Source organism: Euphorbia lathyris, chromosome 5, assembly GCF_963576675.1.
Source record: "Euphorbia lathyris chromosome 5, ddEupLath1.1, whole genome shotgun sequence".
Lineage (NCBI taxonomy): Eukaryota > Viridiplantae > Streptophyta > Magnoliopsida > Malpighiales > Euphorbiaceae > Euphorbia > Euphorbia lathyris.
The window spans coordinates 9807433-9826042 of NC_088914.1; the positions used below are offsets into that span (position 1 = coordinate 9807433).

At 32.9% G+C, this 18610-nt stretch overlaps 1 protein-coding gene across 1 annotated transcript; it reads left to right on the forward strand.

Annotated features, from left to right (window-relative positions):
* The first annotated feature begins 8919 nt into the window (after positions 1-8919).
* LOC136229662 (protein CHROMATIN REMODELING 35-like) lies at positions 8920-16079 on the forward strand. Its single transcript, XM_066018582.1, has 8 exons — positions 8920-8983; positions 10226-10566; positions 10667-10807; positions 10980-11705; positions 11845-12006; positions 12108-13217; positions 14396-15048; positions 15958-16079. Exons 1-8 carry the CDS (start codon positions 8920-8922, stop codon positions 15959-15961), a joined length of 3201 nt encoding a protein of 1066 aa, XP_065874654.1. The 3' UTR covers positions 15962-16079.
* Positions 16080-18610: the final 2531 nt, after the last annotated feature.

Consider the following 18610-nt stretch of genomic DNA (forward strand, 5'->3'; position numbering starts at 1 on the left):
CCTAAAAGTTTTTAAATTAAATTTTTCTATCATTTGATTTTAGGGGTTAAACACGTAAATGGTGTTATGTTGGGAAATAATTCTTAATCTAAAATTGGTTACGAATCATTTTATCAGGTTAATTTTTTTTTTGTTTGAGGTAATTTTTATAAAAATTAGTCTATTGGATCCGGTTGGAAAAGTATAAAAATATTTATAACGTTTTGGGTGATGAGCAATTTTATTCTATCCGTAACGTTGGTAGCCAAAAATAATTTTACTTTTAACGTTGAAAATTTGGGTCAATTGTACTTCTATTATAAAACACATATATTTTTGTTCCATATCAATTCGTTCTAAAAAATGATTTTATGTTTTTTTATAATTTAATAATAAAATTGTAAATTAATATTTATAAGTTCGGTGAATTTTTTGAGTTTTTTTTATCCAATTCGTACAAAAGACAATATATATTTTTTTATTTTATATTTTTTCACATCCCGACATATATTTGTGATTTGTTATTGATAAAATGACGCACTTGATGAATTATTTCTCGAATTGACCCAATTTATCAACATTAGGGAGGAAATTGATATTGGCTTCCAATATTAGGGATAAAATTACATCATTTTAGACGCTATGGGTAAAATTGCTATTGATCCAAAATCTTAAGTGTATTTTTACACCTTAATATTATTTTAAAATTTATTTACTCATTACGGTGCCTATGCATGTTGACGGGAATCCCTTAAAAGGATCCCGTCAATAATGGGTAGTGGCTTCATGCCACTACCCAAATAAATATATAATAGTAATATTTTAATTAATTATATTATACTTTAAAAATAAAATTAAAATTATATAAAAATTATATGTTAATTGAATTTTGTTTTATAAAATTTTGATTAAAATTAAAATTTAATTTTAAACGTTAGGGTTAAATTTGCACAATTTTATACGTTAGGGCTAAATATGCATTTTGTTTGAAACTAGCGAATCACACTCCGAGCAGACCCTGTCCCACCTGGAACAACCTGGACACCAACATTCATCCCCTTTGATTGAGAATCATGTTACTCCTTCAACCCAATACACGCTAGATGAAAACAAATATCTGCAAAATTCCTTCCATTCTTCCAAATAGAATTGTTTCTATTCAACCATATATTCCACACAATCATAACACAAAAACAACAATTCTCAGCACTAAAATTCGCAAGAATGAATTCTAACCAATATTTAAAGCAAAAAAAAAATCGTCATCCAACACTCTACCCAAACCGGATGCATTCCAAACAGATTGAGCGTGAATGTAATTTCTAAACACATGTAAAATAAACTCAAAATCTAAAGAAGAAGATGAAGGTCGAATCATTTACCTTATGTTTAGCACAAACAGGATTGACGGCCACACGTTTCTCCGTAAGCACAACAGTTGTAGGCAAAACATTTCTACAAGCACGCCAAAACATATTACACACCTTAAGAGGAACTTTCAAGCTCAAAATCTTCTTCCACACGCTATTACCAACTAGCTGGGTCCCATTACATAACCATTTATATGCACCATTTACAGAAAAAGAACCATCATTCTCTAAACTCTAAAACCAAATGTCTTGAACGCAATTACTATAAAGCGGCAAACTGAGAATAAGGTTTTGATCTTCCTCGTGGGAGAGATCAAATATGTTCGCATCATAGGCAAGCGAGAAAACGAGTTGCAAGGATACTACTTCGAAATATGTCCAAAACATGTTTTCCTGTACATTGATATCTGGTTATCACTCAAGTGTTTTTTTTATCACCACCCCATAATCCAAATTAAATCGGACAGTTATTTATGCGTTTGAATTAAACGTTTCAGGATATTTGTAATTGGAAGACATTTTGCTCTTTTTTGTTTCCTTATCATCATTCCTTAAGATAACACATATACACAAACATTAAGTTTAGCTAAGTAAACGTGTCGCATTAGAGCGCATTCAACCCAAATGCGACAAGGTTTATACATAAATATTGTCGCATCCGAGCGCATTCATCCAAACTGCGACAATGTCATAAACCTTGTCATATCCGAGCGCATTCAACACCAATGCGACACAATTCACAAACTGCCTTCTCGCATCCAAGCACATTCATGGCAGGATGCGATAAGGATCTTGGCATGTAAAAACGACAGTAACAACTGTGAATTTCACAGTTTCAATTTATGTCACATTCGAGCGCATTATGCTTCCTATGTCGAAATTTAACGAAGAAGATGAAGGTCGAATCATTTACCTTATTTTTAGTTCGTTCTTCCGCCTCTTTTCCTGCTGCCTTTCTTTTTCTGGCCATATCGAACAAAAAAGAAGAAGAAAATGAAGATGAATGATACACCGAGATGAAAATGCACCATCAGGAATGAAGAACATAAGAAATGAATATATATAAAGAGACGAAGATGAAACGTATAATGAAGATGAAACACAGTGAAACGGGAGAAGATGAACCAAAGAATAAGAAGCAGAAGCGGAAGCGGAAGTCGAATAGAACTAGGGTTATATTTGTCCAAAATAGATGAAAATGTCTATTTTGGTAAGATGGAAGCAAAATGTGTCAAATATGTTAATAGACCTAATCAATTGATCTAGATTTGTAATTTGTCCTTTTTTTTTAAAAAGCGTAAAAAGAAGATTTATAACCTACTTATATACAAAACTATAGACCAAACGGGAGATTCATCCGTCTGGGCATAATTTTTTTTATGAAAAATCGTCTAATTTTTTGTGATGAAAATGCAAAATCATCATAAAAATATGTGTTATTTTCATGATTTCTTTGATAAAAAAATATAAATTTTAATGTTTCCGACTCGTAACCCTCTATTTTTGGAGTTCTCGAGTTGTCATGCATCAATTATTTTCATAATTTCAATTATTGTTGTTTGGGTTTGTGATTTTGATGAGAGAATTTTCAGTTTTTGATCAAAATTATGAGAAAGGCAAAAAAAATTCAAATGAGGATGGTGATAAATAAAATGGGTACGATATTTAACAATAAGTTGACTATACAATAAATTTACTATTGGCTTTTGACTTCTATTTCTCTAATAGAGCTTTTAAGTAAAAACAATGTTTAAAGAAGGTAAGGAGCTTAAACAAAATTTAAAGGTAAGGAGCTTAATTTATCCATAAGAAAAGGAAGGAAATTAAAGAGTTTTTTACTCGTTACTTTTTCTTTTGTTTGTTAAACACTAAATTTAATTCTAACGTTTTAAATAAAAAATGAAGGAAATTAAAGAGTTTTTTACTTATTACTTTTTCTTTTGTTTGTTAAACACTAAATTTAATTCTAACGTTTTAAATAAAAGATTGATTTAGCTTTTACGTATTTCGTACAAATTTGATTATAATGTTTTCAAATAAAATCAATTTTAGCTATGCATTATGGAAAATTTGAAAATACCGCTTCGAGTGTTATTTAACTATAATTTCAAACCTTCAAAATATCAATTATATCTAAAATATTTAGTTTGTTAATAACACAATTATAAAAAAATTATGAAAATGTTAGCGCGGAGTCTTCCACATATAAGTTAATCACATTTATTTTTTGTTAAAGTGTAAAATATTTAATATATTACTAATATAATAATAAATAACTAACTAAAATATACGAAACTATTCAATTTGTCGACAAACTTGTTTAGAAGGTTTTATATAATACTTAAATAACAATCAAACCCGACTTTTTAAAATTTCAGGAATGTGGAAATAAAATGGATTTTGCTTGAAAATATTAGAATTAAATTTACACCATTTCTAAAACTAAATATGCAATTTTCTTACAAGGTTAGAATTAAATTTTACATTTATCTTTATTTTTGTTTCCTTATACCCTTACTTTTCGCATACCTTTTTCTCACAACAAATATTATTATTACTTTTCCTAACATTTTCTTTCCTTTTTTAAAGAAACTAACATTTTTCTTCTTAATCACTAAAAAACCCTCCATATTCGATAAACATTAGGTATGTAACAGGGTTTAAATTGTAATTAAAGATATTATAGGGGTAATTTGAGTATTTTATCATTAAGTGTTTAGTATCTTCTATAAATAGGGGTTAATTATTAGCGTTAGGGTTAACTTTTCCCAATCTCTTTCTTCCCTCTTCGTTTCTTTTGCTCTTGCCGTAGACTGCCTCATCTTCTTCAATTGTTATCAATGGTAGAATGATGTCATTCTTTCTCTAAGTCTTCATCTTGTTATGGTATCAGAGCGCCTTTCGTGCGTTAATCTTTTCATCGTCTTTTCAAATCGTTCTTTTTGAAGAAGGTTTTTTTTTTCTGGTTTTGATTGATTATCGGAATCTCATCTTTCATCTTTCTTTTGTGCGATTTCTTCATTTTCCTTCATCGGAATCTCATTTTTCATCGCACTATTCTTTTTCTCTACAGATTTCTATCTTGTTTCTTTTTCAAGATCAGAATGACTGGTTCAAATGCAGAAAATGTAACTAATGTTACTCCAGGAGCAATAGATCTTTCACAAAACCCTGCTAGTGCATATTATCTACATGCCGGAGAGAATCCTGGTCTTGTGCTTGTTGCACAATTACTTACAGGAAACAACTATCATTCATGGAGCCGCGAGTTCAAACGAGCATTGCGTGCGAAGAATAAGCTGTCTTTCGTTGATGGTTCTCTTTCGATGCCAGCGGAAGGAGATGTTAATCGCCCTGCTTGGGATCGTTGTAACACCATGATTTGTTCATGGATTAGCAGGTCTGTGGATTCGTCCATCGCTAAGAGCATTCACTGGTTTGAGAATTGCAGTGATGTTTGGAGTAATCTAGAGAAGCGTTTTTCACAGGGAAATTCAATCAAGATTTCAGATTTACAAGAACAGATGTATACTTTCACCCAAGGATCTATGTCAGTTACTGATTATTATACACAATTGATGACCTTATGGGAGGAGTTGATTAATTACCGGCCTCTGTTGCTGTGTAAATGTTTACCTACTTGCAAATGTTCCAATTTATTAGTTACTGCGAAGGCATATCAAGAAGAAGATTTGGTGCTTCGTTTTCTAAAAGGTTTAAATCCAGACTATTCAGGTGCAAGATCACAAATTTTTCTTATCAAGCCCTTGCCGGAAATCACCTCTGTACTGTCACTTGTTCTTCAGCAAGAAAGACAGAATCAACCATCATGTTTGCAATTGGAACCCTCAATCAATTTAGTCAAAGATCAGAATTATGAGAAGAAGAAGTTTAAGTGTAGTCATTGTGACAAACCTGGACATACTATTGATCAATGCTATAGAAAGCATGGCTTTCCTGCTAATTTCAAGTTCACCAAGGCTAAGAAAGGTAATGTCACAGGCAATGTCACTTCTGGAGGGTGCAATCTTGAAGATGTTAACTTTGATTCAGGTTCTGTAGTTCCTGTTTCTAGCACCGTTTCTGCCTCTTCTAATGAGGGGAGTGGAGTTTTTCTATCAAAGGCACAATATGCACGCTTGCTAGGAATGTTGGATGCCCCTGATCAAAGACCAAAACAACACACTCAACATAACCATGTTATAGGGAATGTGGTTTCAGGTACTCATGTTTTTACTTCCTTTATAGGACATGTTTCCTCTGCATTCAATGAAGATTGGATCTTGGATAGTGGAGCTACTGATCATATCAGTAATAATATTGATAGTTTTGAGTCTTTACATGATGTGAATAATGTCAGTGTATGTTTGCCAAATGATGCCAGTTTAATTATGAATAATATAGGTACAGTTAAAATGAATTCATACCTCACTTTGCAAAATGTATTCTTTATACCTAGCTTTAAATTTAACATAATTTCAGTAAGTAGGCTAGCTGAACATTCTCAAGTGTCTTGTGTGTTTGCTGATGGTGTGTGTCATGTTTAGGACACTCATCTTCAGCGGACGATTGGTTCAGCTAGGCTTTGCAATGGCCTGTATTTCTTGCCTCGAGAATTGTCAATGTCTGCAGTTTCTTCTCAATCTACTCAACCTTTTTCCGTTAAGGAAATTTGGTATTTTTGGTTGGGTCATTTCCCTTTTTCTAAGTTGGAGTTGTTTGATGTTTTTCCTCATTCTATGGATTGTAATAAAGATAGGCATTATGATTGTAAAGTGTGTCTTTTGGCTAAGATGAAAAGGCTTCATTTTCTTGTTAGTTCAACTAAGTCAGAAACTATGTTTGATTTAGTAAATTTGGATGTTTGGGGACCTTTTGCTACAGAATCTCATGCTGGTTATAAGTATTTTCTTATAGTCATTGATGATTATAGTTGTTATACTTGGATTTTTTGTTAAAAACTAAGGCCCAAGCCTCAAAATGTATTCAAGGTTTTTATGCTTATGTTCAGGTCCATTTCTCAAAGAACATTAAAATTTTGAGAAGTGACAATGCTCATGAACTTCAGCTTGTTGATTTTTGTCTAGCTAAAGGAATTTTGCATCGGTTATCATGCCCTAATACCCCTCAACAAAAGAGCATTGTTGAGAGAAAACATCAACACTTGCTTAGTGTGGCTAGGTCTTTGCGTTTTCAATCTTTCTTGCCACTTACTTTTTAGTCTGACTGTATTCTACATACATCATTTCTTATTAATATATTTCCTACTCCTGTTTTGAGTAATAAAAGTCCTCATGAAGTTTTGTTTGGAGAAAAGCCTAAATATGATATGTTAAGAGTCCTTGGTAGTTTAGTATAATCCTAATTCTTCATCTTGTTAGTATGAAAATCAAATTTAATCTCCTAATATTTTAAGGAAGTGTAGATTTAACCATAGTATAGGAAATGATATAAATTTAATCCTAATTTTTCTAAGCAAACTCAATTTTAACTATATGTTATGAAAAATTTGAAAAACCCGGTTCGAGTGTTATTTAACTGTCACTTCAGATCTTCAAAACATCAATTATGCATACGATATTTAGTGTGTTACTAACACAATTACAAAGAACATGTTAAAATGCTAACACTAAGTTTGCCACTTATAAGTTAAATCACAATTTATTTTTATCAAAGTGTCTAAAAATATTTACTATAGTTATAAATAACCAAATATACGAATTGCTTTAATTTATCGACAAACTTGTTTAGAAGGTTCGATGTAACAGTTAAATAACAGTCAAACCAAACTTTTAAAAAATTCGGTAATGTAGGGCTAAAATTGCTCTTGCTTGGAAAAATTAGGGGTTAAATTTGCACCATTTCGTACATTAGGACTAAATCTTCTCTTGAAACGTTAGAGTTAAATTTGGCATTTATGTCTATTTTTATTTTTTGGATAAGGCGCAAAAACACTCATGACGTTGATAGCCATAAGCAAGTTTACCCCTAACGTTGGCAACCAAATATCAATTTTACCCATAAGGTTGGTAAGTTGGATCAATTTCAAACATAATTAGAAAATACTAATATTTTGTTCTTTACCCTGCGCCAATTACATATTAATAGTTGGTTAAAAAAATCACATTTTTTTTTTGCGATTTAGTAATAAAATTGGAGATTAATATTTTTAAATTTGATGAAATATTTGGATTTTTTTTGCTCCAACTTATACAAAATATATTATACTATATCTGTCTTATAATATAAGTCATTCTAGAAATTTTCACACAAATTAAGAAATACAATTAATGTTGAGTCAAATTAATAAATTTGCATTGGTTGACTTAAATTTTTTTTTCTCTCTCATGTAACTATTGGGCAATAAACATTGGAATGTAAAAAAAACACATATAAAGATAAAATATTTAATGTTTGGACTAAAAAACCATACTAAAAGTTCTTGAAAAACCAAAGCGACTTACATTTTGAAAAAAAAAATACTTTCTAAAACGACTTATATAATGAGATGGATAGAGTAATTTTTATTCTTTTCATGTCTGTTAATAAAAAGCGATAAAATGACGCAAATGTAAAATGTAGATGACGTGGTTGAGAAGAAAGTTTAATGAATTATTTTTCAAATTGATTTAATTTACCAACATTATGACTAAAATCAATCTTGACCGTCAATGTTAGACATAAACATTAGGATAAAATTGTTTCTGTCTCTTAAGGTTAGAGATATTTTTGGACAATATCTCTTATCTTTTTTATACCTTTACCTTTTTTCTTGGAACCAATATTATTACGGGTAAAGCTCAAATAAAACCTATGTGGTTTCACTAATTTTCAGATAAAGGACTGTGATTTACTTTTTGTCAAAACAATGATTGAAGTTTCAAACTTGGATTAATGCTATTAAAACCATCTTAAATGAAAATTTTTAAGAATTAAAGTTGTTCAATGTCATATTTTCTATGGAACTACATTTTCGATTTTCGAAAATCATCTTTTTTGGAATTTTTTCTCTCTAAACACTAACTTTCTCTCTATTTACCAAACATCATCTAAACAATCTCAAAATAAAAAAGTTGAAGAATTAAAGTTGTTTATAATATTAGTAGTTCTTAAAATATGTCATTTTTGAAGTCGTCAAATGTGATTTTAATAGTATCAATCGAAAAAGTCCTTATTTTGTTAAAGTTAAAAACCTCAATCCTCGTTTTGACAAAAAAGTAAACCACAATCCTTTATCTGAAAAATTAGTGAAATCATATGGGTTTTATTTGAACTTTACCCTATTATTATTTACTTTTACTAATATTTTCCTTTTTTGTTTTTTAGAAAATAACATTTTCCTTGTTTTGTTTCTGTTTTTATTTTTATTTTTTGAGAAACTAAAATTTTCCTTGTTAACCACTCAAAAACCTTCCATTCAGTAAAATTTACCCTTAAAAAAAATTCCATAAACAAATGATGGGTAACTGCTCCTGCTCAGCTCTCCGGCATAAAAGTCATGCCTTGTTCGTGGTGGGAGAAATCTGTACGGTAGCCCTTTCATCATCTCTCTCTCGGCGATTCATTATTAATGGAGCAACAACTCGTCATTATCAGCAGCTCTGCTACTTCACTTCCATCCAAGGCTGCTTACGGTACGAACCATGGAAAAATAACGTAAACTTGCCTTATAATTCCTCTTTTGAGTAAGCTAGCTCTCTCTAATTGACCCATTTCTCAAGAAATGGAACACAGAGACCAATTTCAACTATTTTATGTCAAACTTTTACTTTTTATGGATTTTTATAGCATTCAATTCCATTAACTTTTTTTAGCTTGTTAGCAGTCAGAGAATATTGGTCGGTTGGGTCAATTTTTTTTTTTTTTTTATTGAATCTAACTTGTTGAATTTCCCTCCTGTAGGCAAATTATTAGAAGGATCCATTCTTCGTGTCAAACTGAGAACTTTCGTATATATTTTGACAAGTGTAACATGAATCACACATATTATAAGAGTTCACGCTATTTTAATTATTACGTGGGTCACAATACACGGATACAAATGTGAATTGGGTAATATATCGGAGTGTTATAAGGGTAATATATCTGAGTGTTATAATCCGAGTGTTATATAACCAATTTTTATGCAATGTTAGATTTGAACTACTAAAAGTAACGTTTAATCGTTTTGAACAAATTGAAAGAAATTTATAGCCTATAAATATATTAATCAAGTTGTCTTTTTGTAATTAAATACAAACTCAATGAGTGGATCATCAAGAATCTTAATTTGTCAAAGAAAACAGCGCTGAAAACATCCATAATAGGATAGTTTCGATGGCTGGAGGCCTGGAAACTATTCGTGGTTACGCCGGTGTGCCTGGAGTTAGATATATTTTTGGAGAGAAAATTGAATTGTCTCATTAATATTTCTTCAAAAACAATCACCTTCTTGAAATATTGTTCATTTCTAACGACTATTTTTCTGAAAAAAGAATAAGAAAAATGAACAGTTTTAGTTACTTGAATGCTAAGTTTTTTATTATATATATATATGCTTGGATTGGATTGGATGGAAGTAAGGAAGGTTAAAGAAACGATTGTTTTAAATGCCTTCACTTTGTATCAATTGGGTCTTTTTTTTTTCTTCTTCTGATTTTGCTGTTTTGCTTAATTGTTCTACATCTAACCTTGAGATATGTTGACTTAATAGAATGTTTGGCTGTTCATGTGTGTATTTAGATGGTTTTATTTGCAATTTTAATTTCATTCGTCTCTTCAAATTTTCCTAATTATTGTTGTTTGAACATTTCTATTTCGGTGATCAGATTTCTGTTTGTATGTTAAGAATTGTATAACTTATTAGTGTTGTTTGTGTTGATATTGAAATTGAAAAGATGTGCACTCCAATGGCAACAAAAGAAAGGAATGCGACACTTCACCCTTCTCTGCTACAAATTCTTCTCCAATAAAGTTACAGAAAACATCTCAAACATCTAGAGTTTATGGATCATCGTCTGATTTTCCTATACTAATCCTTGATTCAGATACTGGTTTTGGTAGTAATAGTATCAGTTTGAAAAATAATCAATCAAGATTGTATGGGACAACAGCTGATTTACCTGTCATAATCTTGGATTCCGATGCTAAGGATGGATATGAGGGGTACTGTAATCTCAATCAGAAGGATCTAGTCGTGATTGAAACTGTTGATCAATTTCCACAGACGCCTTTAACTGTAAGTTTTCTTTGCATAAAAGGATCAATTTGGGATCAAAGTTTATCCTAATGACTTTTCTAAATCTGAAATTAACTTTGGAAAGAATTTTCATATTCAGGGAAGGGATTGTGTGAAGGTCAACGAATCAATACCTATTATAATCCTGGACTCTGAAGATATTGATGCTAACACTGGATATCCACGTCAGAAAAATTCCTTGATTGAAACAGCTCAGGAAATTCCAAAGACGGCTTTAACGGTAAGTTTTCTTCTCAATGATTTTAGATAAAGGATCTATCTGCTGCTTCAACTTGGCAGGTTCATGTAAGTCTAAATTGAATTAGTAAATCTGAAACTCAGAAAAAGAATATTGTAGTTTACAAATTTGGAGACAGTTGTTAATATATAGTCTTCTGTGATTTCTTATTCAGAGCAATGATCCTGAGGAGATCGAATCATCGAAACAAGCAAACGGAAGTGCTTGTGAACGGATAGTAAATGATACTCAATCTGTCATGTCCATAGCTCGAGAGGTGGACAATGTTGTTGATGATAGTTTGATTAAAAGTGATTCTGAGAATGACAACCTTTCAGTCAAGACGGCAATAGATGATGGTGTTGCGAAATGGATAGTAAATGATAATCAATCTGTAGTGTCCATAGCTCGAGAGATGGACAATGTTGTTGATGATAGTTTGATTAAAAGTGATTCTGAGAATGACAACGTTTCAGTCAAGACGGCAATGGATGATGGTGCTGCAAATGTTGATGTCCCGGGTTCGAAAGTGTGCAATATACAGACAGATTTAAGTGCAAATGTTGGCATGTTCATAGCTGGAGAGGTGGACACTCCTCAAATTAATGATGTAGATGATGGTGCTGCGAATGCCGGAAATGATATGCTTATGAAAAAAGATAATCATCAAATTAATGTTGAAGATAATATTCTGGATGGAATTGATGATGATACGGATGATAGGGTTTGTAGGAAGTTCAAAGCTCTATCGGAGCTCGGTTTGCCTAGTAGCAACATCCAGTTAGATGAAATTGTATATCCTGACATTGAGGATAATGATCAAGCCAATGTTGAGGATGAAGATGAAGATGATTTGACTGAAATTTGGAAGGAGATGACGATTGCATTAGAGTATTCGAAGGTATTTTTATTCGCCTTGCTGTTTAAAATGGTATACCAATGTCCTCTTTGCCTCGAAATGATCGTGTTTATCTTACAACTTGTTCGTTAATTACTTCCTTCTATTGTTGCCTCAATTAGTTGTATATTGCTTTTGCTAGGACTCTTCTGCAGGTCCTGCTGTCACCGCTGAATGCGTGGAACAACATGGGGAGGACTGTGATCATTCTCTTATCTTGAAGGATGATCTAGGCTATGTTTGTCGCGTTTGCGGAGTTATTCAGAAAAGCATCGATACCATATTCGAGTTTCAATTCTCTAAGGTACAAGAATTCTCTTACCAATCTTTTGTTTCCTGAGTGATATCTTTTGAATGCTAATATAAATTGAGACAATATCCGCTACATTTTCACTAAATTTCCAGGGGAAAAGAAGTAGTCGAACTTACGAGCGTAGAAGCACGAACAACACGAACAACACAGACTCATCTGATGTTACATTAAGCCTGATTACATCACGTGATTTAACGGTAGCAGAAATTTCTGCTCATCCGAGGCATAAAAAGCACATGAAACCCCACCAAGTAGCAGGATTCAATTTTCTTTGTAGCAATCTCATTACTGATAATCCCGGGGGTTGTATATTAGCTCATGCTCCTGGTTCCGGGAAGACATTCATGATCATCAGTTTCATTCACAGTTTTCTAGCCCGGTATCCCGATGCCAGACCATTGGTTGTGCTGCCTAAAGGGATCTTACAAACATGGAAGAATGAGTTCCTGAAATGGCAAGTGGAGGAAATTCCTCTGCACGACTTTTACAGCTCGAAAGCCGAGAATCGGTCTCAGCAGTTGTCTATATTGAGAAAATGGGTGATGAAAAAGAGCATCCTGTTTTTGGGGTATAAGCAGTTATCTGCAATAGTTTGTGACAGCAACAGGAGTCAAGTTGCAGATGAATGTAAAGACATACTTCTAAAAGTCCCTACAATTCTTATACTAGACGAAGGACATACTCCGCGAAACGAGGAAACTGATGTACTTCGGTCTCTTTCGAGAGTTCAAACTCCTAGGAAAGTGGTACTTTCAGGAACACTTTATCAGAATCATGTAAAAGAAGTGTTCAATATAGTGAATCTAGTTCGTCCGCAGTTTCTGAAGCTTAACACGTCGAAAATGATTGTTAACCGGATAATGAGCAGAGTAAAGATAGCAAGACAAGTGAAGAAAAACTCGAAATCCGGTTTGCACTCAGGGTTTTTCGAGTTGATTGAGTACACATTACAGAAAGATGAAGATTTGAAAAGAAGAAAGGCAGTGATAGAAGATCTCCGTGAGATGACAAGCAGCATTCTCCATTATTATAAAGGAGATTTTCTAGATGAGCTTCCGGGGGTTGTTGATTTCACAGTTGTTCTGAATCTTAGTCCAAAACAGAAAGATGAACTTCAGATGCTGAGCAAGTTGGATGTGTTCAAGCGAACTTCATTAGGAAGTGCCATTTACATTCACCCGGTTCTCAAGTCTTTTTCACTGGTATTGTTCAAAACACTATATTTACTGACAAAAACATCTTAATATATAATTACATATCTAAACTTGTCGAATTTGGACCTCCGACACCCTTATTTGCTGCTGATTTACATGTCATGTTAAATTTGAATTTTGCCAAAACATCAAACAATTATGTCGGAAGTCCAAAATTGATAAGTTTAAATATGTAATAGGGTCCAAATTAATAAGTTCGGATATGTGATAGGCCCAAATAGTACAGGGTGCCAAACGTTAAAAGTTTCAAGTTTAAGCGTGAACAGAAACTATTAACATGAAAGCATATTTCTTCCTTTTCATTTCTCCCGCATGGATTAGAATTCCCTCAACTAGAGGTGACAAAAGTACACACCACAAGAAAAAGACATGTAATTTTAGTATTTAGGTTTAGCGGTTATGTGTCATTTTTGGATTGACAGGTAAACTTTTGGGTCTAGTTATGATTGATATGCTAACCTGAAAATGAAAATGATACTAATATTTAAAATTATTTTTATATTTTCTCATATTTTTACATGTTATTCATTAATGATAAAGGTAATAAAATTACAATTATTACTTACAAACACGACTCGAGCCTCTTATATTGTTGTAAACACAATATATGACTCTTGAACATTATATTAGAAGACTTATAGATGGTTAGTATTAACATATTAATCCAAAAATGATATAAAATATTTAAAAATAGTACCGTATCTTCCTATATTCTTAAAAGTCACCATTAATATACGTACATACAAAAATTACATGATCCAAAAACACGACACAAAATTGAAACAAACCCAATTATGACATGAAAGTTTTTGAGTTAGAGTTGACTCATTTTAATACTAACCCGAAATTCACACGACATGAGTCTGATAATTGCCACCTCTACCCTTAACCATTCATTTTACATTGAATAGTTAGGATTTATCAAAGATGACCTCTCAACTTGAAAGCCGGATCGAAAAAAGTTATAAGTTTAAGTGTGTAATTATGCATTAAGCTGAACAAAAACCATATATTTCTTCCTTTTCGTTTCTCCGACATGGATTAGGATTTCCACAACCATTCATTTTGCATTGAATATTTGAGATTTTATCAAAGATAACATCTCAAATTGAAATTCAACTTGAAAGTATCAAAAGACTGTCTACTAATCTTATAAATGTCAACAGGTATCTTCAGCAACAATTGATGGTGGAAAAATAGACGAGATACTGGAAGGATTGGATGTTAAACAAGGAGTAAAAGCAAAGTTCTTCCTCAACATACTCGGACTATGCGAATCAGCAGGCGAAAAGCTCCTGGTTTTCAGCCAATACATAATGCCTTTAAAACTACTTGAAAGGCTATCAGAGAAGGTAAAGGGTTGGAAGGTTGGAAGGGAAGTTTTCATGATCACAGGAGATTCAAATCCTGAGGAAAGAGAGTGGTGTATGGAGCAATTCAATAGTTCAGCAAAAGCAAGAGTATTTTTTGGATCAATCAAAGCATGTGGGGAAGGTATTTCGTTAGTAGGTGCATCTCGGATTCTGATATTGGATGTTCACCTTAATCCGTCGGTAACACGACAAGCGATCGGCAGGGCGTTCCGGCCGGGGCAAAGGAAGAAGGTGTTTAGTTATAGATTGATTGCTGCTGATTCACCTGAGGAGAAAGATAATTTGACTTGTTCAAGAAAGGAGATGATTTCAAAGATGTGGTTTGAGTGGAATCAGTATTCTAGACACCAAGATTTTGAGATTGTGAGTGTTGATCCTGAGGAATGTGAGGATGTTTTCTTTCAAAGTCCAGGACTCAGAGAAGATGTGAATGTTTTGTACAGAAGGTTAGTTCATTACTTCAGTTCCAGATCATATATTTAGGGATAAGGTACTCAAATATGCCTATGGGTCCACGTACAAAATAGTACGAATATAAACTTAACGTCTAAAAAAGGTTACCAATTTAGCCCTCAATAACATAATGTTACACGTAATTCATATTATTTCATAAGTTCTATCAATTGTACACGGAGAGAGAAATCAAAATTTAACGGAGTAATATGAATCACGTGTCACGTTCTGTTAGGCTTAAATTGGTAACTTTTTTTAAAACCTTAAGCTTATATTAATGATATTAGGTACGTGGAGTCCAAATTGATACTTCTAAAAAAACATAGGACTATTTTGGTACATTATCCTTTAAATATACTTGTATTGTTTATATGTCGTATTTTCATTTTCAGGTCACTGAATTTCAAAATGTAACATCAAAGCCACATAACTTTACACTTTGTTACACCTGTGGCTACTAAACTTCAATGAAAGGCTCAAAATGACCGTTGACAATCTCAAAATAAAAAAAAATTGAGAATTAATGATATTCTATTCAACTTTAATTTTTGAAAATTTTCATTTTGAGGTCATTTAGGTATTGTTTGGAGGAGAGAGAAAGTAATTTTTTTTACAAAGAAAGATACAAAATTGGTGATTTTGGAAAATAAAAAAAGCGGTTTCACGGTAGATGTCGTTTTGAACAACTTTAATTTTTGAATATTTTTATTTTGAGGAGTTAGTTAAACTTTAATGGTTACACGTGTAAGAAAGTGTAAAATTGAATTGCTTTTATGTTATATTTTAACGTAGTGAGCATACCATGAAAATCGGTAAAGCTTAATGGTCATGGATGTAATTTAGCCTTTGTTTATATGTTTTCTCCTATTTTCATTTCCTATACCGATATTTATGTTATTCAGGTAATTCCCTCGAAGAAAAATGAAGAGGCATTCAGGATCCACAAACAACAAACAACAAATTCAGTTCGTTTTTAAGACAATTCCGTTTAGAAGATCATTGGTCCGGTCGGAGGCAATTTTACATCTCCATGCGTTAAAAAAAATTGCTAAATCAAACTCGCACAAATTCTTTTAGGTATATATATTGTACATGTTATCATCTTAATGGTCTAGAATTAATTTTTCCATATCACTGTCAAACTTCTCAGAATATTTGATGGTTATGAACAAATTTATGGAACTTCCCCTATCATATTTTGTAATTAAATACAAACTTAATAAGCTAATTAACCATCCCAATCTTAATTTATCAGAAACATGGAAACCGAAACAATCCATAGTATGTGTAATAACCTGGTCCAATACCATGTAGATATTGTCCGCTCTGACCCAAATCCAACACATTGGGCCTCACGGTTTTAAAACGCATCTGCATGTATTTGATTCTCATCTTACTAATAAGCCCCAATCACTCCCTCTCCATTTCCGATGTGGGGTTCAGTTCATTTCTGCCCTCATCGTCATCCCTTAGGACCGCTCCTTGCTCAGGCCTTCTATCCCGGCGCCACCCACTCCGGATCGGGTCGTTACAGACCCACCAGCTTCCGCCTGGTTCGTCCCCGAACCACACATTGTACGTGGAGAGCCGGTCTGATACCAATTATAACACTCTGATCCAATACCATGTAGATATTGTCCGCTTTGGCCCAAATCCAGTACATTGGGCCTCACGGCTTTAAAACGCGTCTGCATGTATTGGATTCTCATCTTACTAATAAGCCTCAATCACTCCCTCTCTATTTCCGATGTGGGATTCAGTTCATTCTTGCCCCCGTCGCCATCCCTTAGGGCCGCTTCTTGCTCAGCCTTCTACCCCGGCGCCACCCTCTCCAGACCGGGTCGTTACAGTATGGGTGGTTCTAATGATCGGAGAGATTACAACCATCTATGGTAGGAGTAGATCTATATATCGGGTGGCCCAAGCCTCTCTATCTCCGCACTTGTATAAGATGAAGCGGTTGCTCAACCTTTTTTTACTGCCACACAACTCTTTCGTTTAAGTCTTTTTGTTCCTATTTTGATGTAATCAAAGAAACCTAACATCAAACTAGTTTTCTTCAAACGTTTTTAGTGCCCGTTTGTTTCCATTTTTTGGAATTGTCTTTTTCCTTTCAATACTAAACAGTAGATAGAAAGTGTTTGGTAAAATTCTGAAACAACTGCTTTTTGCAGAAAAAACAACTAATATCTACTGTCTACCATCAACAACAAACAGGAACAACTGAAACAAACCTATTTACGTTTTAGATTGTTTTATACTTTGTTTTTATTGATAATTTTTTGGATTAAGCACTTTTTGGCCCTTGATCTATTCAAAATTTGTGCATTTGGCCCCTGATCTATTTTTTGGTAACATTTGGCCCCTGACCTATCAAATTAGATAAAATTCAATCCATATTGAATGGAAAATTAACTTTCTTGGAAAATTAACAGCAGTCACCAATACAAAAATCACACATGACACATAAATAAAATTAATTTTCAACTAAAGATAGCAACAATAACTATTTTACACAGTAAAAAATCCTAAAAACCTTTTTCTAGTATTGCGATAGAGTGAAAATTAATTTTATTTATGTATCATGTGTCATTTTTGTACTGGTTTAAATGTGTTATAGGTCCAAATTAACAAGTTCGGTTATGTGATAGGGCCCAAGTAGTACAGGATGTATGTCAAACATAAAAAGTTACACGTTTAAATATGTCAGCCTATATTAAGCCGAACAAAAACTACCAACATAAAAGCATATTTCCTCCTTTTCGTTTCTCGGACATGGATTAGGATTTCCTAGAATGACTTATATTAAATATGTTCGAACAAAAACTACCAATATAAAAGCATATTTACTAAAAATTCATGGAAAACTTGAATGACTTATATTTGGGGAACAACTAATTTACTAGAATCATTTTATAAAAAAATGGAAAGAGCCTAAGTTTAAATGTGTAATTATGTATTAAACCGAACAAAAACCATTGACATAAAAGTATATATTTCTTCCTTTTCGTTTCTCGGACATGGATTAGGATTTCCTCAACCATTCATTTTGCATTGAATGGTTGGGATTTATCCAAGACGACCTTTCAAATTGAAATCCCACTTGAAAGTATCGACCGCTACATTTTCATTATTCGAAAGGGTCTTGATCTTATACCAATTACAAAAAAATCTTATAAATGTCAACAGGTATCTTCATCTACAATTGATGGTGGAAAGATAGACGAGATACTAGAAGGATTGGATGTTAAACAAGGAGTGAAAGCAAAGTTCTTCCTCAACATACTCGGACTATGCGAATCAGCAGGCGAAAAGCTCCTGGTTTTCAGCCAATATATAATGCCTCTAAAACTCCTTGAAAGGCTATCAGAGAAGGTAAAGGGTTGGAACGTCGGCAGGGAAGTTTTCATGATCACAGGAGATTCAAATGCTGAGGAAAGAGAGTGGTGTATGGAGCAATTCAATAGTTCAGCAAAATCTAGAGTATTTTTTGGATCAATCAAAGCATGTGGAGAAGGTATTTCTTTGGTAGGAGCATCTCGGATTCTGATATTG